Raw genomic sequence first — 23,853 nt, 5'->3', positions numbered from 1 at the left:
TTTGTGTTTTAAAATCATATTTATATTGTTTAAAAGGATAGAATGGGTGCAAGAGTGATAAGAGAGGACAGTGCAAAGAGAGTGAGAGTAAAGAGAAAAGTGCAAAAGAAGCCATACTTCAAATATACAGTACTTTCTGTGAATGTATTAGACACAATGGCTCATGTTCAGAAAATCTGATACATGAAACTCATCTTCAGAGATCAATAGAGACTTTACTTTGAGAGGAAATAGTAGAGTTTGACCCAGTAATATGTAGTAAATCATTCCAGAAACTGACATTGATAACCTTGTTTGTAAAAAAAAAAATATGCAGAATGGTGCATTTCTAGCTAGCAGAGTCTGCTCATTTGGGAAAAGACTTTGTGTTTATAGTATGCAAAGTCAGCCCTTATACTTCATTTCCCTCATGGCCTACTTTACTTGCTAGCCATCTGTGGCAGATTACATTTTCCAAGATGGCTCCCATCCCATATGTTCTTCTGCGATGTGACCTGTCCACCCCCTCTCATCAAAAGGTGGAGTCCCTTAAAAACTGAAGATAAACTGAGGGTTGATGGGAGGTGGGAAGGAGGGGAGGGTGGGTGATGGGCATTGAGGAGGGCACCTGTTGGGATGAGCACTGGGTGTTGTATGGAAACCAATTTGACAATAAATTTCATATTAAAAAAAAAAGTGGAGTCCATTTCTTTACTACTTGAGTCTAGATGGGCCCCGGGGCTTCCTTGAACAGTAAAATATGGCAGAGCCCTTAACTGACTTGGTACTTTACATTTCCTGAAAGGTAGATGCCATGGTCTCTAAATTACCTTCTACATCATAATCTTTTGTGTTTTTGTCACTTCCGTTACCACCATGGTTACACATCTTTTTAAAATATGATTTTACATTTATATAAAACTTAAATATGAAGCCTCTGGACGCTTTCTATGTTCGGTACTTATAAATGGACACATACTCTCTCTTCATAGTTAATAGAAGCAAAAACATTTGCCATTTTCAAGATAGTTTAAGATTTAAAATATTTACAGTAATAAAGTTCAGTTGCACTGGAAAAAATATGTCTGTCAAGGACACAACCTACCCCAATGTGCCATTCATTTGCATCTACAGGGAAACCCAATTATAACAGCTATTTTCAAGAACTAATATCACTGGAGACTGAGCAGAGCTACCCTGTAGTAGAGCAAGCAGGTAACAGCGTGTCCTAAAAAACTGACCTAGACAGGAACATGTACATGGTGAGCTTACCCACATTATATTATTCCCCCATGGAATTCTACATTTGATCTAAAATACTGTTGCTAATGTTTATGTAAAATGAGATTATAATTAATCATTATGCTAATTTTAATAATTTCGTGTCTCAGGTGGATTGAGGTGCTAAAATTGTATGTCGTGGGTTCCAAAAACTGCCTTTTTGGGTTGGGCATGGTACATTTTGCAACCAAATACCTCCTTTGTAAACCTTATGTAAGACTGGCATAAAGCGAAAGAAGCAGGTCCCTAATCAATTGTTGCTGCTACTTTAAGATCTATCTCAAGGAAACATTTGTTGAGCTCACTCCAATCCCTGGCAGGACACACACCATATTTACATAAGAAACAAGGGTCATTCTTCCCAATCATTCCTTGGGGGAGTGGACTAATTTCTCTCTGGTCTGTTACACCTTATGCAAAAGTTGATGGCTCCTTAATTTCAAATAATAATAGATAAGATTTGACATAGGCTTTTTAAGTTCACCCATGTGGAAAGGCTGCTCACTGAGGTGGCATGATCCCGAACTTCCCTATGCCATTAACTAGTTGTGGAACCTTGAGAGCAATCTCTAATCTTTCTGAATTTTGTTTCCTCGTTTGTTAAAAGAAATGGACTTCAGAAAATTTTCTTTGAGGCCTCTTACCAATACGAGACTTTAATGAAGATGAACTCTCTTTCCCCTTGCTATTTAGGCAGGAGACCTCCCCACTGCCCTCTGCTTGTTTCTTACTTTTTCCTAGGACTTATGAATGGAACACTGTTCACAGTGACAGACTAAACAGTGCGTCTGTCCACTCCGTCACCATCTTTTCTTCTCCCAGACTGCTGATAGAGCCTCTTAAACACATCTCTTCATATCCATTCTCTGTTTGGTTCCCACACAATAGTTCTTTATATTAAAACAAAAACAAGACCACCAGATCTTATGATTTCACTTCTCTCCTTAAACCATGAAAAATGGCTTCGTGTGGCTTTTCAGTCTGAATCCCAAACCCTCAACATGGCTTACTGAACTTTCTGCTCTTTAGTCCCTCCCTACACCTCTGACACTTCTCTTGCCCCCCTCACCTTTCAGTTTGCAGTGGCCTGGAGTTGTCCCTCGGAAGATTGAGGTGGCAGCTTAGTGAATATGAATACTTTGTTGTGGTATAAATGTGTTGCAATAAGCACAATGGATATGCTTTTACCAGAAGACGTGGTGACGTCAGACAGAGAAATTGCTGGATATGGCTTCTTAAGAGTCCTAGTTCTTCCTGGGAAGCATGGTCAGTTTTGTGGTCATGGAATTTTTCCTGTCCAGAGTATGGGTTGGTTTTTTTCTATCTCCAAACATGATCCATGAACCTATGGAGATGATATGTTACGTGGTTGCACACTCAGCCTTTTCTGGCCACACCACTTGCTTTTAACATCCATAAGCCAACAGGGCCATCTTACTAGTGGTTTGCAAGTTGTATAAGAATGATTAGATATCACACATGGATACTTACATGGAACAATAACCAGTCTATGGACAGGCACATTTGGTGCTACATTATGGCCTAGGATGCAGTCACTACTGCAGGCCTGCCTAGGGAGTACTATACAACCACATGCACCTTGTCTCAGTTATGCCAGTGCCATGTTCCTTCCTACTGGAGTGCATTTACCCTTGCTGTTCCTTCTTGGATCATTCCTCCCAAACCCCACCTTATACCTTCCTTTCCATTTAGACACTTCCTACTTATTATTCACATCTTCTCAATATTTGAGTTACTTCCTCTTAGAAACATGTCCTGCTCCTTAGACTAAGTTGGATATCCCTGTCTGGTCCTTCCATAATGCACTTAACATCCCCTGTAGATAGAGTCCTTGCTCTTGTAATTCAATGATTGTCCCACTTTTAGATTTTAAGCTCTTTAAGGGAAAACTTGTCTAATTTATACAGAACCCCAACATCAAGCATGAGGCCTGACATATAGTAGTCAGTCACCCAATAAAGTATCTGTTGTTTGAATAAAGAAATACATGAACAGTGGAAGGGGAACTCCTAGATGAGAAGAAGGAACAGATCACAAGGAAGGAGAGGAAGTACTTCCTGCTGATGCTGATGGTGGAACTGCAATTAACTGTGAGGTAAAAAAGAAAAAGTCTCCTGCCTGGCCCATGACCCTGACTTCAGCTTCCAAGGAAGTGTAATTGTTAGAGTCTGCCTAGGTTTCCTGTGGAAGAGAGATTGCATCAAATAAGACCTGTGCAGTACACCCAGCAATTCAAGAAAGGCACCAGAAGAGAGCAGCCCTGAGGCCTGGAAGTGGATCTGAGCACAACTCTGGCTACACACCCCCATGCATTCTAGGACTTGTATGGTGAACTTTGAGAAACTATGTTTTTCCTTTGCTCTCTTTCCTTCACGTTTTCTTTCTTTTTTTTAAAAAAAAATTATTTTAATGTTTTATTTTATTTTTGAGATTCAAGAGAGAGACACGGTGCAAGCAGGGGAGGGGCAGAGAGAGAGGGAGACACAGAATCTGAAGCAGGTTCCAGGCTCTGAGCTGTCAACACAGAGACCGATGCAGGGCTCAGATCCATGAAAGCAAGATCATGACCTGAGCTGAAGTTGAACATTCAACTGACTGAGCCACCCAGGCGCCCCAACCCTTTATGTTTTTCCCATTGATAATAAAAATATTTAAAAAGAGAGAGAGAAAGAAGAATCATTAGAGGACATCAAGAAGTTACATGCTTGCCAAAAGATAAGCAAGCATTCTGTGTTTTCATTCTCAGTGGGTCAGAAGCAATGGCATCTGTAAATAGGAAAAGAAAGGATTTATCCAGGAAGAGAGATAGGAGAAAAAGGGGAGTGGGCAAAGGCTGCTTTGAGATTGTGATCCCCTGAGACCTATCAGGTATCCCTTTCTTGTACCCACCCCTAATCAATAATATTCTTCTCTTCATCTCTTCTGATTTCTCTCTAATTACTTGTGGTCCTTTTTTTTTCATCAGAGTAGCACCTTTGCTCCTGGACATAGGATCCATTTCCAATGGCTAAAGGCTTTGATGCACTGAGAGTATCATTGATAGAACAGGCAACCCAAAATAGAAGTGTAAGTACATATTCCCTGGGAAACATAGATAGACATGGTTAGGTACCATAAGCTAACTGTTGTAACAAATAGCGCTGTAGTCTCAGTGACAAAACACTCATGAGAAAAAGTTACTCATGTCTACTGAGGGTCAATGGAGGAGGGAATGGGAAGAAGAGAGACTCTGCTCCACACAGTGACTCAAGGACTCAGGCTTTTTTCCAACCTGTTACTCTTCCACCTTCTAGGTTATGTCTTCCTCTGTTTTCAGCCAGTCGGTGGGTAAAGAAAGAAGATCACTCATGGGAGGGTTGTATTAGCTAGCCCTGAAAGTGGCATACACTTCCATCTTTTATACAAGCCAGAACTAAGTCACAAGGCTGCACAAGGCTACCAGTGGCAAAGGTAGCTGGCAAATATGGTTGTCCTACTTTCCCAGGGTTGTCAAAACAAAGTACTGGGTGGTTTCAAATAACAAAACTTATTCTATCACAGTTATGAAGGGTAGAAGTCTGAAACCAAGGTGTCATCAGGACTAGCCTCCCTCTGAAAACTTTAGAGAAGAATCTTTCCTTACCTCCTCCTTGCTTCTGGTGGGTTGCTGGCAATTTGTCATCACAGGCTACAGCTACACTTCTCCAGTTTCTTCCTGAGTCTTCGCATGGCTGTCTTACCTCTTTGTCTCTGTTTCCAAATTTCCCTCTTTTTATACGGACACCAGTCATTGGATTAAGGCCCACTCTAATCCATTATGACCTTCTCTTAACATGATTACATCTACAGAGGCCCTAATCCCAAATAAGGTCACATATACAGGTACTGACAGTCAGGACTTAAACATATTTTGGGGGGAGAAGGGTTGTGGTACACAGTTCAAGTATGACAGTGGCCTAGAGGAAAAGATGAACTGGTGAACCAGTTTCCAATCTCTCTCTGCCTAGCTGTTAAGATACTCTATCACAAGTAATGGTGAATAGGAAGGCCTTTTGAAGGGTTTGTTTTTTTTTTTTTTGAAGGTTTTAGAGAACTAAGCCTTTATTTATCACATTGTTTCTAGATTAACTGGATTTAATACCAGACAACTCTGACTGATAAAGGAACTTTTGGAAGTTAACCTACCTCTAAGACATAACTGCTTATACCTCAGGGAAATTTACCCCACTCAAATAATGTTGCAAGTTTTTTTTAAAGTAGTATGTGTCACATTTCATAATAATATTAACTCTGATGGTTCAATAAAATAAAAGTAGGCATATTAAAATTAATATAAGCACCTCTAAAACTCCATGCCTATTAAATATGCTTAGCATAAAACAATAAAGATTTCCTTTTTCTACTTGGGTCACTGTCATCTGACTGTGGTTTCTGCTCTTGGCATTTTCCATCTTGGTCTTTGCTCATCTGACCGCACTTTATTAAAGTGTGCACTTTGTTAAGTCAGCCATGATTTAATAAAAGAACAGTGGCCTTAGAATCCAAACTTTAGCTCTGTATTTTATTAACTTTGTTATCTTGGGCAAGTCACCAAAAAAAAAAAAAAGGTTACTGAGTTTACTTCAATGTTTTCACCTGTACTGTGATTGATATTAACCCTTTCCCTGTGTGGTTATGAGAATCCTATAAAGTCACTTAATATTTGAGTGTGTGTCATATGCCAGGATTGTTATAAGTGCATGAGATGTATCAGTGACACCCGACAAAGATTTGTCTTCACGGAGCTTTTATCCTAGGAGATAAAAATCGTATACATTATAAAATGCTTTACAAAGGTAAGGTATTATCATCATTGCTATCTTGCCTGAAGCAGCTCTAATTTTTCAAATATCTTTAAAACTCTTATTATGCGTATCTCCTACATATCAAGTACACAAAAAGAAAATCTAAGAAATGAAGTATTTACCCATTAGAAGTTTAACTACAAATATAAACTGGATGGTAAATATCGAAAATGTTTCTTTATTGCATTAAAAGTAATCCTCGGACCCCTAGTATACGTTGTGAATGAGGCTTTGTGTGGAATGTGAAAATAGGCATTAATCCTGTCTTCAAGGAATTTATAGAGTCCAGTGAAACACATGCCCACGAAATACCTGTAGTACTGGGGGGAGGGTGCCTGGGTGGCTCAATAAGGGTCTGATTCTTGGTTTCAGCTCAAGCCATGATCTCATTGTTTCATGGGTTTGAGCCCTGTGTCGGGCTCTGCACTGACAGTGTGGAGCCTGCTTGGGATTCTCTCTCCCTCTCCGTCTGCCCCTTCCCCATTTGCACTGTCTCTGTCCTCTCAAACAACATAACAAAACAAAAAACAAACAGGCAAACAAACAAACAAACAAAACCCCTGCACTGTGAGGATAGAAAGTGAATAGTGCCCAAATGTGAGGCACCAAAACATTGATTGAAAGCTTCAAAAGACGACCCCAAACACCTGCAACACTGTAATGTCTTATTGACATTTTCTATATGTAAAATATTTACCTTCTACTGTTGTGATGGACATAGCACTCCTAGTACCTGTTTCAATTACCTACTTACTGTGATTCCGTTTTACACGTTGAATGTAGATGTTGACATCTGTGGTATGCTGGTACAGTGTTTGTGCCATACTCTCACTCTGTAGTAGAAATATATTGCCTAAGAGCCTACATGATATTTCAGAACAGCATCGGAGCATCCAGAAGGTTATAACTCATTGTCAAAATTGGAGGCCTGTACCTGACTATTTAAAGAAATTTTTTTAAACATTTATTCATTTTTGAGAGACAGAGTGTGAGCAGGGGAGGGGCAGAAAGAGAGAGGGAGACACAGAATGTGAAGCAGGCTCCAGGCTCCCAGCTGTCAGCCCAGAGCCCAACACGGGGCTCGAACCCACGAACTGTGAGATCATGACCTGAGCCGAAGTCGGACGCTTAACCGGCTGAGCCACCCAGGCTCCCCTGTACCTGACTATTTAAAGCCATGTATATATATTTGGGTGTTGGCAGAGAAGACACTGTTATAAGAGCCTGTCTCATCTTAATCAGAAGTTTCTAATTCATGAAGTATTGAAATGTGAAGTACATTTATTTTCAGTTTACGTTGCAGTGATTGGGCTCCTAATTGGTCCACCAAACCCATTGATTAAAAAACACATTTTGATGTCACTGGAGAGTAAAGGGTGTTAGTAACACATCTCTTCTATTGATCCAGTTGCTAGAAAAGTTTTCCTTTTTCCTTCTTTTCCCCTTTTGGTGATATCACTTTTTCCCCAAAATATGTGACAAGAAATTCCCATTTCAGGACTTTGGAGGGCTGTTCTTCTTGGCTAGAGTGTTTTTACTCCAGGTAATTGCTTGACTTGGTCCCTGAGTTCATTCGTGTTTTTAAAGAGCATTCCTCGACACCTTACCTAAAGTAGCACCTGTCTCCCATCACTCCTTATCCTAAACTTTTTTCCCAGTAGCACTTACCACTTACCAGTGTCTTAGTTCCCCTGTAAGAATATAAGCGCCATGATAGTGGAAATGTTGCCAGTTTTGTTGACCATTATACCCCCAGTGGTTAGGACAGTCTATCCCTAGTGCTTAGTTCCTGGTACATGGTAAATGTTCAATAGATATTTATTGTTTAGGTGAATCCAGTTTCCAGGCTGGGGGTGCTCCTGAGAAAGCTTGAGTAAGGGGGGCCCAGTGGGGATGGGTGAGGGAATAAGTGGAATAGCTGAAGGGCTAGCAGAGGATTAGGATACCATGGGGGATTTCTGGCAGGGCTCTGACAACAGTGGGAATTCAGTTCCCGAGGTTTTTGTACAAGTCCCTGTAGGATTTTGTTTCATAAAAAAGAGGCCCAGTGCCCCTGCCTGGCTGTGGGATCCAAGACACTATTGGTGGTATCTGCTCAAGAGGAAGGAGGGTGGAGAGAGTAAGGGGCAGCAAGACTCAGTTGACTCGAGATGAAGATGTGACAAATGTCTTTAGGGTGGTAAGCCAGAGAGGAAGATTAATCCCAGTAGCAGTCTGGACGGAAGGTGAGTTTTTCTTCTCATGTCTATTAAAAAGATGAGTTCCCAATTTTGGTAGCCCTTTTCATGTTAGAAACATTTTTTAAGGTCAATTTTTCTAAGTGGAAAATTACCTGTATTTGTAAAAATAATGGTAGGATCAACAACGACAATAACACATTGACATGGGCACCTTCAGTTTTCAAAGTGTATTTAAATACATTATCTCACTGATTTGATCCTTACTTTATTTTTACATTTAAGTATTCTGTGTATTATACTTTGAGTTTGTTTTCTAGGAATAGGGATGAATGTTTAGCATATGTATTACTATAAAATACTGGTTGCATCCACAATTTAATATGTTCAAATATACGGATATGGCCACCTTGATCCAAAAGATGAAATTGGGTTTCTTGTGATAAAAACCAACCCTGTTTTCTTCTTATCAAGAATAATTCTGGAACTTTATATATATAATTTCCTTAAAAGCTGGGATTGTGTTTTATTTGTCAGTCAATAAGGAGAATTAGGTTAAGATTACTTATAAAATGTTTTAACTGCATGAATTTCTTGTATTTCTATTACCCAGTGTCTTACATATAAATTGACAAACCTTGACTAACTGCCTTCAATATATCATGCTTGGTTCTGGGAAATGCAGTGATCTCCCTCCAACCCAAGCACGCATGTACAAACACACACACACACACACACACACACACACACACACACACACACACACTTTCCCTGGCCTTAAGACGCTTCTGTTGGGTAAACGTACAGTTGTGCGATATGTTACAGGTGCCTTGTCAGAAGGGTACAGTGGAAAGAGGAGGCACAGGGGCAGGAGTGGTCTGTGTTGCCTGCTTGATGGGGAACCTGTTTTCAAGTCTCCATGACAAAAGTCATTCTTAAGCTGAGTTTTGAAAGATTATCATTTGAAACCAAGTGAATAACATCTTAAAACTGTAACTTTCCTACATGCACTTTAGGATATTAACAGCTAATCCTTTCCCTTGAGTAGCCTCTTCACTGGCTGAAATGTATCTCCTCAGTTTCAGAGACATCAAGATTGTTATAGTTTTCTTATTATGCATTGTGTCTGTTCTGTGTTGAAGTACCTGTAGGAAGAAAATTAAGTGCAGGTTTTGTGTGTGGGTTGAGAGCTGATCGAATTGAAGGTGTGTCAAGAACCAACCAGCAGTGTCCCCACATCATCCGAGTCCCTGGTATTCTTTTTTCCAGGCTTTCTGCATTGTAACCGGTCCCGATGGTAATTGGTTGAATCAGATTTAACAATGCAGTCAGATAAACAGTTGTGGCAGCTGCTGCCATGGCAACGTCACCGTCCTTACCCTCCCAGCGCGCGCCCCTTCCCCACCCCTCCTCCTCCTCCTGCTTTCCTCCAGTAAGTGCATACTCGCTAGTGGTCTGTGCAGGCAGCAGGGTTTAATGGCAGAGCTATTTTCTTTCCAAACTGTTCAAAATGATGAACGAAGATGCAGCTCAGAAGAGCGACAGCGGAGAGAAGTTCAACGGCAGTAGTCAGAGAAGAAAAAGACCCAAAAAGGTAAATTGGCAGAATTAAGAATGTCTGTATCTCGATATGTGTGTGTATGTGTTAGTGTGTAATCTCAGTGAGATTATGGAACCCGTAGAGCCTTACGAGTGACTGTAGACTGTAGCAGTGCCAAACATTGCTTTTTAAAGAGGCAGGTGCACACTGCTGCTTTCTGAGAATAGGAAAGGAACCCGGGTTCATAATGGATTCATTGACTAGAGCACGGTGAAGTGAGCAGAGATAAGGTGTGTTCTGTATGTGGATTGTTGAGGATTGTGGCCACCGATGGATGCTTCTGGTGTGAACTGGGTATAGAGAGAGTCATTTTATTTTTAGAATGGGTGAGTTTAAAAGGAAATGTTAAGCAAGGTGGATTGTGAAGCAAAACGAAGATTGTGGCCAGATGTTTGCTCGGGGATGATCTTGAGACAGCTAGACAGCAAACGTCTTTTGGTTCCGTGCTAAGTGTATTCTTCCTGAGGAGAAAAGACTGTTGTGACAGGAGAAATATGATCCCCAGCATGGTATTTCTTTGGTTTGCTTAGCTCCTCTACAGTTTTCTCAGACATTATAGTGTGATGCCTCTTTCATTGATTAAGATAAACAGCTAAAGATATTATGGGTGGGGGGTGTTGGGCACACAAAGCCGTGTGTAGGTTTTTTTAGACTGGCATACATTCCCACACCCTTGATTTTCATGGAAACGATACCAGTGAGAAACAGTGGGAAAAGATGCAAACTATTCAGCCCCACCCAATGCTAGCACTTCTTTCTTTATGGCCTGACTCCTTCTGGTAAACTGTTGCAGCCTCACAGAGCCATGTGAGCCCCACCTCTGACAGAGATGTCTGTTAAATAAATTCTCCTAAAATCCGTTTATTTCTTGAGGCAGTAAGACGGGCAGAATGTAACATGATTCTAATGTAAATGCATTCCGACGTTAGACGGTTTGCATTTTGAGTGAGCAGGTTGAAAAAATTACCATGAACAAATGAATGTTTTTCATTTTGACAATTTTGAAATTGCATTGCACTTCAAAATTATAGATCTCTGGTACTAAATGTCTCATAATCTAAAGAATTAGAAATGATTTGAAGCAAACCTCTGATATTTAAAAGATCATTGTATTAGCAAATAGGGGTTAGTAAATTTGTATGGTGCCGCGTAATTTGATAAAGATAAGCATGCCCACATATGAGTTTAAAAAAAAAAATAATAGTGTAAAGATAGTGATGCAGTCTGATAAAGGCAAAGGATAATTCAGGGTAGGCAGGAACATTGGTAGAATATCCTTTTGTACCTAAGGATTCTGGATCCTCCAGCCCTCGATGGCATTTTTGCAGAGTGTTAGCTAATTAATTGGTTAACCTTTAAAAAGAGAAAAAACAAATAGAAAAGAAAAAACAAATAGAAAAGAAAAAGAGAGCAAGTGATAGGGAAAAAGAAAGAAGGAATTTTTGTTTGAATTCACGGTATCATTTCAAATTCATCTTAATTTCTCTCTGAAGTCCCTATGCTGCATTGGAAACATTATCCTCAGAACTACTAAAGGGGTGGAGAATCTGTATCATGAAGATTTTATAAGCTCTGAGGGTTGATACTAAATTCACATGGCCAAAGCCATCTTAAAGTATTTGAGGTGGCAGAGAAGATGAAATCATCATATGTGAGAACTATAATATTTTTTCAGCTCTGTTTTCTCAAATATGTTTATTTAGGAATAAAGTCTTTTCCAACTTGTATTCAAAATGATACCAATTGATTGTAAGCTTTGCGTATGTGTGTGTATTTTTACATACATTCAGAAGCATATATTAAATGAGCTATGAAAACACAGTGAATATTGAGGGTTAAGGAGTAATTGCCCCTAATAGGAAAACATCCACACACATGCATGCACAAGTAACCAACCTTTAGTTTGTCAAATCAGACATAAATGGGTTTGAATCTTAGCTCTATCTCTGAATATAGTGTGTTTGCAGCATATCGTTTAATTTCTCTGACTTAGGTTCTCATCTACAAGGTGAATGATTCTATACACCTATTGGTATTTTGTGAGGATTAGAAATAACGGGCATCAAATTCTTTGGGTAGTATTTAATATATAGTTCATGGCAATGACTTTTAGGTGTTGTTACAATTCCCTTGAATGGAAATCACTTATGAGAATAAGCCCTATAGAAGCAAAGTCTGTTTATATTCTTAAGAGAGGCAGAATATAATGTTGGTACTTCGCAAAGGCTAGTATTCATTTCTCAAAAGGCCAGAAGTTATATACTACAATTGAAAACTTGTGATCTCATACAAATTATTGAGATCCACATAAATGTACCTCAGGTCTTTAGATTACTGCTTCACGTCTTTTTTCATAGCAGGCAACTTAAATTTTCATATTTAGAAACTAGACCATTAAATGTGCTTTGATGAGGAAATAATAATCAAGAGATAAGCATCCCTCATAAGGATAAAATCTGAGCAAAGCAAGAACTGGACCAACGTCAGTGTCATATCACTTCAATTCAATTGTCTGTTTTTTTTTACTAGAGGTTCACATTGAATGCGTGGTAGGATTCTGTGTGAGCATCCAGGACTGTGGACCACCAAGCTCACTGTGGCCCAGGTGCTGATCCAATAGGATGAATCATATTCCTTGAAAACATGCCTCCTCCTCTAGTAAATATTTAACAGATGAGCCGTAATACACTTGTTTATTCCACATCTCATAAAAGTGGTTCTTCTCAGGGACAGAATGAAAGGGTCTTTTGCCACAAAACCCACAATGTGGAAAAATAAGCAAAGGAATTTATTTTATATTAGAGTTTTAGTGAGTACCTTGAAAATAGAAACGATCCTACCTTTAGTAAAAAAAAAAAAAATTCTATTCTGTTTTTAATAATTGAGCGTCTCATTGCCCTCCACGCAAAGACCACTAAGAACACACCTGTGATTGGGGGCACCTGGGTGGCTCAGTCGGTTGAGCGCTCGACTTCAGTTCAGGTCATGATCTCGTGGTTCGTGGGTTTGAGCCCTGTGTCTGGCTCTGTGCTGACAGCTCAGAGCCTGGAGCCTGCTTCGGATTCTGTGTCTCCCTCTCTCTCTCTGCCCCTCCCCTGGTGGAGAGAGAGATCTCAAAAATAAGTAAACATTAAAAAAAAATTAGGGGCACCTGGGTGGCTCAGTCGGTTAAGCGTCCGACTTTGCTCACGTCATGATCTCACAGTCCGTGAGCTCGAGCCCCGTGTCAGGCTCTGTGCTGTCAGCTCAGAGCCTGGAGCCTGCTTCAGATTCTGTGTCTCCTCTCTCTGCCCCTCCCCAACCTGTGCTCTGTCTCTGCCTCTCAAAAATAAGTAAATGTAAAGAAAAAAATTTTTTAATTAAAAAATAAAAATAAAAAAGAACACACCTGTGATTGAATGTGTCGGGGTTACAACTCATTGCAGTGAGGGAGGATGTACATTGTGAGGAGCTGAGTTAGCAAGGACTCCTAGGATTTGGGCTTTGGATGAGTGATTTGGGGGAGGGTCCAAGAAAGTGGGAGCTCACTCTGGATTGAGTGCTGTCAGAAAGCAGGGACAGTTCTATGATTGTTTATCCCAAGAAATCTTTGCTCTAAGAATGCAGACTAAAGCTATAGTCGGGAAAGGAAGAAAGAAGGATAGAAAGAAAGAAAGAAAGAGAAAGAAAGAAAGAAAGAAAGAAAGAAAGAAAGAAAGAAAGAAAGAAAGAAAGAGGGGAGGGAAGGAAGGAAGGAAGGAAGGAAGGAAGAAAGGAAGGAAGAGAAAGGAAGAAAGCAAGCAAGATGGCAAGAAAGCAAGCAAGATGGCAAGCAAGCAAGCAAGCAAGCAAGAAAGCAAGAAAGCAAGAAAGCAAGAAAGCAAGAAAGAAAGAAAGAAAGAAAGAAAGAAAGAAAGAAAAAAAAAACCCAGCAATCTCTCATTTAGTAAGAAAGGGGCCTATCTGGTATTTTGTGGCTTGGACACAATGTTCGTGTTTTGTCTGTGTTCAAACATGATAAGGGACTGGTGCTGTTTTTGCCCTGCTCCATTTTAGTCCCAGAGTGGCCTGGTCTGATGATGATGCTCTGGGAAATTGTTTATGTTCAGCAAAACACAAAGGCCAAGTTGATAGTACCCGGTTCACTCCTGGGTGCCAGTGACTGCTTTTCTCTTTCTCAAGCTTGAACACAAAGATTCTTTTGGAGAGACAGAGATTTATTATTGGATGCTCTTTAGTGTTCAAGGAAAATAAATCAGATATTGTTGCTAAAGTATTCATAGAAATCTTTCTCATGTAATACTTCAGCAAATAGTTTACTTAAGGCCCAGTTATTTCACGCAAACAAATATTACCCGAGGTACAGATCTGGGGTTGATATTCTAGGGGTTGTTCAGTGGAAAAGAGGAAATGGGAAATACTCTAATTCCCAGCGGGAATCCTGGACTAAAAGGAAGTACAGAGACCCATACTGTATCACTGTATGGGAGTGTTTAGCCTATTCTAATCCCAGACAACTCGATAAATATTTTATTCCAGACAATATTTTGGCAGATTAGATTAAAATAATTCAAGACCATGTTAGTGTGCAGCACCTCACATTTCCCAATTTTGTGTCAGTGACAAGGCTGTAGGAGCCTCTGATAATTTACATAAATGAAAATGGAAATGCCCAAGCATCAATCACACATGACAGAGCCATCTGAAACCATGAGGCTTTGTGAGTTCTTCTAAAACAAGTAAACAACCAAATGACTTAATAACTATTCACTCATTTGGTGGAATACCTATATAAAGATTAAAATATAAATCCTACTGTTTTCAATCGAGTAGTAGGATAAAATGGCTTTGTGGCATATTTTATATTCATTTACAATGTTTTGTTCTGGACCATTATTTTAAAATATTCATGAGTGTTGCAAAATTTTTTGGTTATATATATTTTTATTGCTGTTTTCTTGCCACTGCCTAAATAGGGAGATGAAAGTGATACCAGATGTGTGATTGAAATGTTGCACCATTGAAATGTGAATGAGAGACACAGAAAAAAAAGGTTAATTTTTCAGCAGCCACAGAACGTATGGCTTTTCTAGTACAATCAGGTAGCAGAGCCAATGTTTGGGTGTTCAAATCTTCTTGCAGGCAAATTAGTTTTGAATTTAGTTGGTGCCTTACCTAGTTCAGTCAAGTCTAGAAAAGCTTTCATGTATAATTCATTCTGAATAATATCCCCATTTCTTCAATCTTCCAAATAAGTTATGATTTATCTTTTTTTTTAACATGAATTTATAACCCAAAATAGCACGTGTTGCCTGAAGACAGCAATTCCCCATCACTGAAGGTGTTTAGGATAACCATCTGTCAGAGGTGATGGAAATTTTTTTATTGGAAAGAAGAATCCCTTACAACGTGGTATTCTGTGGTTTTCTATGTCTCTCCAGCTTTCTATGTACCTTCATAATAGGATTCTTTCACTGATAATTTCGTATATAAATAGTAGCTACATATTAAACCTAAAATACCCTTTTTTGAGTAAAGTCCTGTCTGCTGATCACGACTATCAGAATTCCCTGGGTTGCCTAATAAATGAAGAGAATTCTTAGGACCCACTTCAGACTTGCTCAGTCACTTTTGGGGATTTTTTTACCGGCTTCTAACTCTTTTTTATGTACACTAGAGTTTAGAAACATTGCCTTAGAATGTGGTCAGCAGACAGGAAGTGGAGTTATTTTAGAAAGAAGAGTCTCTAATTTCAGTTAGATGTGTTAGATTGTTACTTGGCTCTTACAGTTACATCTATTTCTTTTAAGTCTAGATGGCAATAACAATGACACAAGAGAATAGACAGCATTTCTCCCCTATTTTACTCTTATTCAATGTCTAGGACCTAGAATTACTTCACATCTCTTTTAATCTCCAAAATAACTCTCGGTGAGTATTATTACGCCAGTTTTGTAGATGAGGAACTGGAGACTCAGGCTTTATGTGGGGATGTAGCTGGAGAAATGATAGACATTTTTCCTACTATTCACCATGACATATTTTGAACCATTTCTCCCCCAGAAACCAGGTGCTAACCCATATCTCTGTGTCTCCTGCAAAGCTTCTAGAGTATCTATGGCTTCATCTTCTGATATAAGATGTCCTCCAGATTTTTCCCCCAGTTTTGCTTCCTGTCTTGCTTCCTATCTTCTACCAGTTGGTGACTTTCTCCAAAATGCTGACTCTAATCTGGGAATAATATATATAAAGGTGGTTTATTTCCTGGATGTTTGTAATATTCTTCCATTCAGGCCTCCCCTTTCCTCTCCTTTTGCTCCTATTACATTTTGTGATATGTTGGGGTAGCTGTTTCTTTCAGTCTATACAGACATGTACTGGACTTTGAAAAATACACAAAAATGAATGGGATAACATAAGTAAACAGGTATCTTTCTGTGGTTTAGGTGTATCAAATTAAGCTAGCATAAAAAGTTGATCCTACTTTCACAACTTTATTCTAATTGCCTGAGAAACTTTGTTAGTATGATATTCTCAGTAATTGTTGTATGAAAGATTCGTTTTCACATACAGTAAAGTCTTGGTTTGCAAGCATAATTCGTCCCAGAAACATGTTTGTAATCCAAAGCACTTGCATATCAAAGCAAATTTCAAGAACCATTGAAATGGTTGTGATCATGTGACATTCAGCATTACATACTACTCGTATTGCAAGACATTGCTCATTTATCAAGTCAAAATTTAGTAGAAATGTTTGCTCATCTTGTGAAACACTCACAGAACAGGTTACTCACAGCCCAAGGTTTACTGTACTCTTTTCTAAAGTGTTTGTGGGGTTTTTTTTCCTTCTCAATAAAGTTTCTAAAGAGACAAGTGAATGCATATTGAAATAGAATTAAGATTTTTAAATCTGTATTTGTTACTATCTCGCCCTGATTTAGAGCATACTAAATTATAAATATGCCTACAGCTTTGTTTCTTTCCTGCTTGTAATGTGTTCAAATTCCTGTTGGTAGCAGAAACAAAACCACTGTCTATTTTTATCTCAGTGGGCACTGGCAGGATTCATCACAACAAATAAACTTACCATCTCCATTTCCTTTCACTTGAAAAGATAGAGTTGGAATTGCTACCAAATGAGACCATCTTTTGATGGAAAAAAATTAACTGTTTTATAACTTGAGACCAACTAAATATGATAGGATATTCTTTTTCTTTGAAATTCATTAATACCTGCCAACCCGTTTTGGAGAGTCAATTTTTAAAAACCAGAGGGAGAGAGTGAAATATGTTTTCATGAATGATACACCTAATCTAGAGGGTGAGCTTATAGTTAGTTATCAAACCTGGTTTTTATTCATGTCTTTCTGTTAACTCACAATTATCATCTTCTACCCACTAATTTGTGTTTGTACTCATTAAGAAAAATACCTTGATTTCTAACATTTGCTTAATGAGCTTTAGTTTCCAAGAATCCACTTGTTTAACTCAGTTTAACTTAAGTGTTTCCTCCTAACACACAGGAAACCTCCCTAACTCAACAATTTTGTATTGGTTTGCTAGGTGCATATAGCACTGAATTAACTGTTATGGCATTTTAGGGATGAAAGTCAATGGTTGATACCTTCATGGAGTTTATAATCTGATGGAGTAGACATTTCTATCAAGAAAAGGTAATGAGCAACTCAGAAATATTATAAGTATTATTTAACAAGGATTGTAAGTATTATGTTGTGCAGTGCCCAAAATAAATTCTCTAGGATCCTAGAGAAGAGCAACAGATCAGTGTGATTTTGTTAAATTATTAAGCTCCACAAGGAGGTGAGCAAATAGCCCCGGGCCTTGATTTATGGCTAATACTGGAGTATGAAGGATGGGGATAGAAAGGCAATCTAGATGGGACAACCTCGGCCATGTAATCACAAGTCACATTAACGATTAGGAAACTGTTGAGAAATTTGTTGTGGTTTATCATCATACATTTTTTTGGGTGAATTCTCCTTGACATGTCCTTATGCTCTGAGCCTTGGTCAGTTCTAGGCTCACATTTTAGAATTCATCTTGTTTGGGAGACTTATCCTGTGCCCTTCTCTTTTAGCGCATATTTCTTTAATCACTGATCTTATCTCTGAAGCCTTCCCCCATATATATTCATGTTTATAAATTATTCCTTTTGTCAATAGTAAATTCCAATAAATAAGCCTCCAAATTAATAAGGCATTTCAGTCTACTACTATATTATCCAAATAATCAACCTCTGCCTTTAGAGAAACTGCTATGGTTACCCTAGGACTGTAGTTGTCTAGAAACTTACACAGGAACTCCCAAGACTTTACACTTACATGTTAGCTAAAAATGTTTTTTCTCATTTGGTTATCATTATATCTGTTATATGTTGGCCCATTTTATGTGTTGGCATACTTTTGAGTTTGTTCTGAGTGACTAAATCCTATTGAATTTTCAGATCCTTGAACATGAAATTCATGACTTTCCCCTCCTTTCCACTTCCTGGTCTGTCCACAGGTTTCTGCATATGGTCTTTGTTCATCTTCACTGGCAGGCAGAGTGACTTAGGGTCAATTATTTTACCTCTGGCTGCCTTAAACTTTTTATCCATAAGAACAATTGTAGCCACTGGTACTTCAGAGAACACTCACGGTTTAAAAAAAAAAGTAAGGGGGGCATATTAGAGTAAAACTGTGGAAACAGAAATAAGTGTCAGGATCTGTGTTGATTTGGGAAGTTTGAAGAATTTAAAAATGGAAGGTGGACCATTCTAGAATGTTTTACCAAGTACTAGTAAGTGATATCTTTTTATAAGTATTTTAATGTAATAATGTAGTAATTTATTATACTGCTGATCTTTAACAACATTTTTAAGAATAAATATTTCTCTGTGAAAGTTGAGCCAGTCTAGGTGAGGGTGTTTTAACTGGACAAAAAAATACTAAAAACTTTAAAAAGTTGAAACACCATGAAAATTATGGATGGGAAATTTGGTATTTCCTGCATCATGATTTTAGTTCCCTTTTCACATAATACTTATCCCTAAAGATTCCTTTTCTCAGATGTTCTAAATGTTTGCCCTGAATTCAGGGGGTGTGACGGCAGATTGACTTTCTCTCTTATTTTATAGTATTGTCTCGTAATCATTGCACGGGGGTGAGGGGTGGAAGTGGGGAGTGGCAATAGAGATAAAGACCAGTATTTTATTTTTTTTTAATTTTTTTTTAACGTTTATTTATTTTTGAGACAGAGAGAGGCAGAGCATGAACAGGGGAGGAGCAGAGAGAGGGAGACACAGAATCTGAAACAGGCTCCAGGCTCTGAGCTGTCAACACAGAGCCCGATGCGGGGCTCGAACTCACAGACCGTGAGATCATGACCTGAGCCGAAGTTGGACACTTAACCGACCAAGCCACCCAGGCGCCCCAAGACCAGTATTTTAGAGTGAAAACCAGGAAGCGAAAAACCAGAACAAGTACAGACATTTTGCATTCGGTAGTTTAGAGACGCCATTAGAACTAGTAGATCTATTCATCCTATTGGGTTGTTAAAATTGGCATAAATATCTGCTTTAATTTGTTCACATTCAGTCCGACCTGTATCAGATCAAACTGGCATATGATTGTTTAGTATTTTCCATATAGTTGTCACAGTAAGTCATTTCGGTATCCTCTTGAATCAGTCAAATTCAAAAGAGTAGGTTTACTTAAGAATTTGATAGGTGTACGTTGTTGGTATGAACTGTAGTAAATATATTTGTAATTGTCTCTGCAACTTAGACTTAGTATGATCTATCACATATTATCATTTGTGTAGAAAAGTTGTTCAAAAGCTCATATCTAAATGGCCAGTGAAGATACTTTCTAAGTACCCTATAGGAATCAGTTCTGTTCTGCCTCAACATGAAGAGAAGATTAGCATAATGCTGTATTCTTATAGGTCATTCTTCTGTCCTGGTACTTTGATGTGGCTGTATGCCACACATCTGTGCATTGCTGGGTCACACAGCATGTAATGGGGATGTGTGTCTGTGACAGAGTTAAGGCAAATTTGTCACACTCAGGGTTGTGATAATTCTTCTAAATCTCATGAAATAAAGCTGGTATGTTTTTTTCAATATGGTTGTCGGCTTCCCACCTTGTGTAGAAAGTCAAGGTTCCTGCTCTATCCTAATGACAATGTTTTATCCTGTGTAGTACAAGGATAAAAGGTGAGGAGAAGGATTAAGGAAATACCATGTAGCAGCTCCTCTTCCATTCATTTCAGAAGCCGTGCCTAAGTCTGTGGATTCAGAAGTATGAAAAACATTCACATCTGAGGTTTACCTGCAGAGTGGTTTTGTTTGTGTTTCATGTGACACTTTGAGAACATAAATCTGATATTAGAGTAGAATTCACCTGTAGAGTTTACCCCCCCACTATACCAAAGGGATATGGTTCTCCCAATACAACGTACAGAACAAGTGACAGGGGCAAAGTAAAGTACACCTGTAAAATTCTTTTCTGAGAAATTTGTATTTGTACCTTGAGAATTCAGAAATTGGCAACACTGTCCTCGCAGTTGACGGTTTCCAGTAGTGACTGTGAAGAGACTTAATGTGAATGATCCATTTGTTTTCATGATTTTAGACTCTTTTGAAAACCACATTTGAGTAGCATTAATAAAATGTTAATAAGTAACACATTATTCTGAGACTCAGAATAAGTCTGTGTAGTGAGGTTTCAGGATAAGTGGTGACGAGGTTTTGGTTTGAATTGCGCAGCTGGTTAGGACATAGTGCTAATCTAGCCACTGCTATTCCACACAAGGCAATTATCTTCATTTAGTCTCAAAGGCATAAACTTCATTCTTAAGCTCACAGAGTAGCTGATCAAAGGGAGACAGTACAGGAGAATACTGCTAGATGTGTACAAACCCAAATCCATTACCCTACAAAAATAAACTTAAAAATCGACATTCTATAGGCACATATTTATGTGTCAAGATTATCCCCTAATTACTTATCTCTTCAATATGAAAAGGAATCCCAGTCCCTTTTTAGGAGGTCCATGTGAGGGGTAACAATAGTAATAGAATTAAAGTAAAAATGGAGGTCTTCTATGGCTTAATGATGAAGTTAACTGAATTCAAACTTGTTTGAATAAGTTATGTTTTTTCTAATAAGCTGAACAGTTTAATTATGGAAATATTTTTCATTAGGAAAAATAGCTTACCTCATTAAAACATTTTATAATAATAATAGGAACAACATTTTTGAATAATAAGCAAAAAAATAATACATATTGAGAGTTTATCATTGTATTATGCACTACCCATTGTGCTAAGAGTTCTACATAGATTATCTAATATTATCTGCACAATAATTCCATGAATTGGCACTACCCTGTATTAAAGAGGAAGAGGTTGATGTCTAGAGGGATTGAAAAACTTCTGTGATTGAATTCACGATAGCTACTGAATGATGGACCCAAGATGTTACCCCAAGTCAAAATCACCTTCTTGCCTGTCTCCAAACCCCTGTGCTATGCTGATAGAGCAACATTTTAAACAATTAAAATAGGATCAAGAATTCAAAAAATAGAGGTTTCTTTACATTCAAAACCCATTGGTTCCAATATACCTCGCTGATTAGTCAATGAATCTAAAAAGCTATTTTGATTGTTTTTTTTTTCCAAATATATTTCAAAACTGAAGTATAAATCCAAATAGGAAAATGTTTTTTTTTTATTTGGTCATTGATTAAAATTATCAGATGCGCTCATAATATTCAAGTCAGATGTGAGTTCTTGGTCTTAGCACTAGAACACTGAAGAATGAAGCCTTATATGTTGATATTTCCATCTGCACTTCAACTATTTTTGTCAAATGGCTGACACTCTTAACATAGCCTCTTCAATATAAGGGGGAGTTCATGTTGTTTGTCCTAATTCAAAAGGTCAGTAATCTATCATGTGCTTCATAATCTCATTACACAGCAGGGACTTCTTTCCAGTTGTTAAAGAATCAGTAGGAGTGATTGGGCCATTACATGGGGCAATCAGACATTTGTATACGGGCCCATGTAGGAACATGCACTCTAAACTATTTTTTGAGTGGGTAGGAGGTCTGTTCCATCAGGAAACTCTTCCAGATGACCTGACCCCAAGTGGCTTCCATGCCTGATTTGTGCAGGTAGTTCTTTGGCAATAGCAACAGGTTGGATGTGGTTTGGGAATTTACTCTTATTTTGACAAAATGCCTTGATCAGATAAAAAACTGTTGTTGCAACCATTTTCTGAATCACTTGCTGGCCAGAGTCCAATGGAAGAGTGAAGTTTGGCTCCTTATTGCTTCTTTCTGATAACAATTTTAAGGGATGATTATTTTTAAAACTTTACAATTTATCACATATGAAGAAAATGATTTATGAATGGAAATAATTCATCCTTTGCAGAGCAATTAAAATTTTCTTTTTTCAAAAAGGAAATTGGGAGATACTTCTTATAGATTGCCTATACAACAAAGTCAAGAGTTTAGGAAAAATTATATACACACATAGATACACACTTGGATTATTCTCGGTTTCAGATATGATACTATTGGAAATGGCTTAGAAACTTTGGACTTTTTAAAACAATAGTCTTAATCATGCTCTAATTCATAGTTTCCTGGTGTTTGAAGTGTTTTCATTATTACCATCACCATAGAAAGCTTTTATAATGATAACTAACCCTCTAAAAACCTAATGCCATGTCATATGCAGATTTTAGATCCTTGTATAAAGCTGGATTATTAATTTGGAAGTCATAAATTGAATTTCCAAATGTTCAAACAGGCTTCCCTCCCCCTAAGGTGAGTTTGGCTCTCTTTTTCTGTGTGTGTATGTCAGGACCTATGATGGTAGTCTCATGTTCCAACCCAAGAATCAAGGGGCATGTGAACACTATCAGAGGATGGCTTAATCTATAATTTAAATACCATGTACATTTCCATTTCATACTTTAAAATAAAAGTAATATTTTGGGAACTTTTACTATTTAGAATGATTTCTCAAATTTATTTTAACGTCATCAGTGAACAATGAGTTTGGATCATAGTATATTCTTTATATCTGTTGCTATACAGTTCTTTGTATACTTCTATATGAATACATATCAACCTTTTGCAGTGTCTTTTTTTTAACATCCGTAAGAGCCTTATTTTAAATAGAGATTGTTCAATACTATATGAATTGCAGAAGTAAACAGTGTGAATAACTTGATAAATTGAGAATATGTGGTCTAACATGGGACTTTTAGAATATATTTGACACGAATGAGTACATCACAGGGGTGATTGATACTTAGGCAGGTACAGCTGACTACATCTTTCAACATACTGAATTTTCTGGAATATGAGAAGGATTCTTGGCAGCTTTTCAATGGCAACTGTCTAGTACACATTTATTTACTATTTATCCAGTAATTTCAAGGTTGTATAGCTCAGATATTTATGAGTATGATTAATATTTTGCCCTTTCTTTCTACAGTACTAATTTGATTATTTTCCCTAGGTCTATCATGATGACAAGTAATTATGTCTTTTGACCCTAAGATGACCTCAAGGAAATGAGGTGCTTATACCAATTTAGCTAACAGGTGACAAGTGTCTGTGTTATAGCTGACCAAAATTCAAATTCTATAGTGTAATATCTTCTTAGAGTTGAAAATTCTGAGATAGAATATGAAATTGAATATAAATGTATCTATACATAATCACTTCTACATAATCACTCATATATATGTGTGTGTGCATAACAAATACTATCTTTGGATATTTCCAAATAATAGCAAAAATGCCACAAAATTTGCCGTGTTTCCTAAATGAATTGTATTGGGTTATCATTTAGTAAAAGTTTTCAAATTATCCCTGCAGCCAGTATTGCACATAACATTTGGTAACAGTTGTTAGTAAAATAAATTCTGGGAGAGGTAAATTTCAATACTGCTTTCTCAAAAAATATATTGTA

The 23,853-nt window shown here is 37.9% G+C and overlaps 1 protein-coding gene across 10 annotated transcripts in view; it reads left to right on the top strand.

Annotated features, from left to right (window-relative positions):
* ANK2 (ankyrin 2) overlaps positions 1-23,853 on the top strand; it is a 669,482-nt gene that overhangs the window by 319,087 nt on the left and 326,542 nt on the right. For 4 of the 10 annotated variants that reach the window (XM_053901346.1, XM_053901342.1, XM_053901334.1 and 1 more), the window contains exon 1: positions 9,533-9,875. The exons of 2 other annotated variants lie outside the window; for them this stretch is intronic. In XM_053901346.1, coding sequence (XP_053757321.1) covers positions 9,792-9,875 — 84 coding nt within the window. In that variant the 5' untranslated portion in view covers positions 9,533-9,791. Of the gene's footprint in view, positions 1-9,514; positions 9,876-23,853 lie in introns of those variants that run through there. 4 more of the 10 variants (XM_053901304.1, XM_053901311.1, XM_019418007.2 and 1 more) reach the window with 4 other exon arrangements.

The sequence above is a fragment of the Panthera pardus genome, unplaced genomic scaffold (genome assembly GCF_024362965.1).
Source record: "Panthera pardus isolate Hobbes unplaced genomic scaffold, ASM2436296v1 HiC_scaffold_13, whole genome shotgun sequence".
Classification (NCBI taxonomy): domain Eukaryota; kingdom Metazoa; phylum Chordata; class Mammalia; order Carnivora; family Felidae; genus Panthera; species Panthera pardus.
Note: the sequence above shows the minus strand (reverse complement) of the source record. Positions and strands in the feature narration are given on the sequence as shown.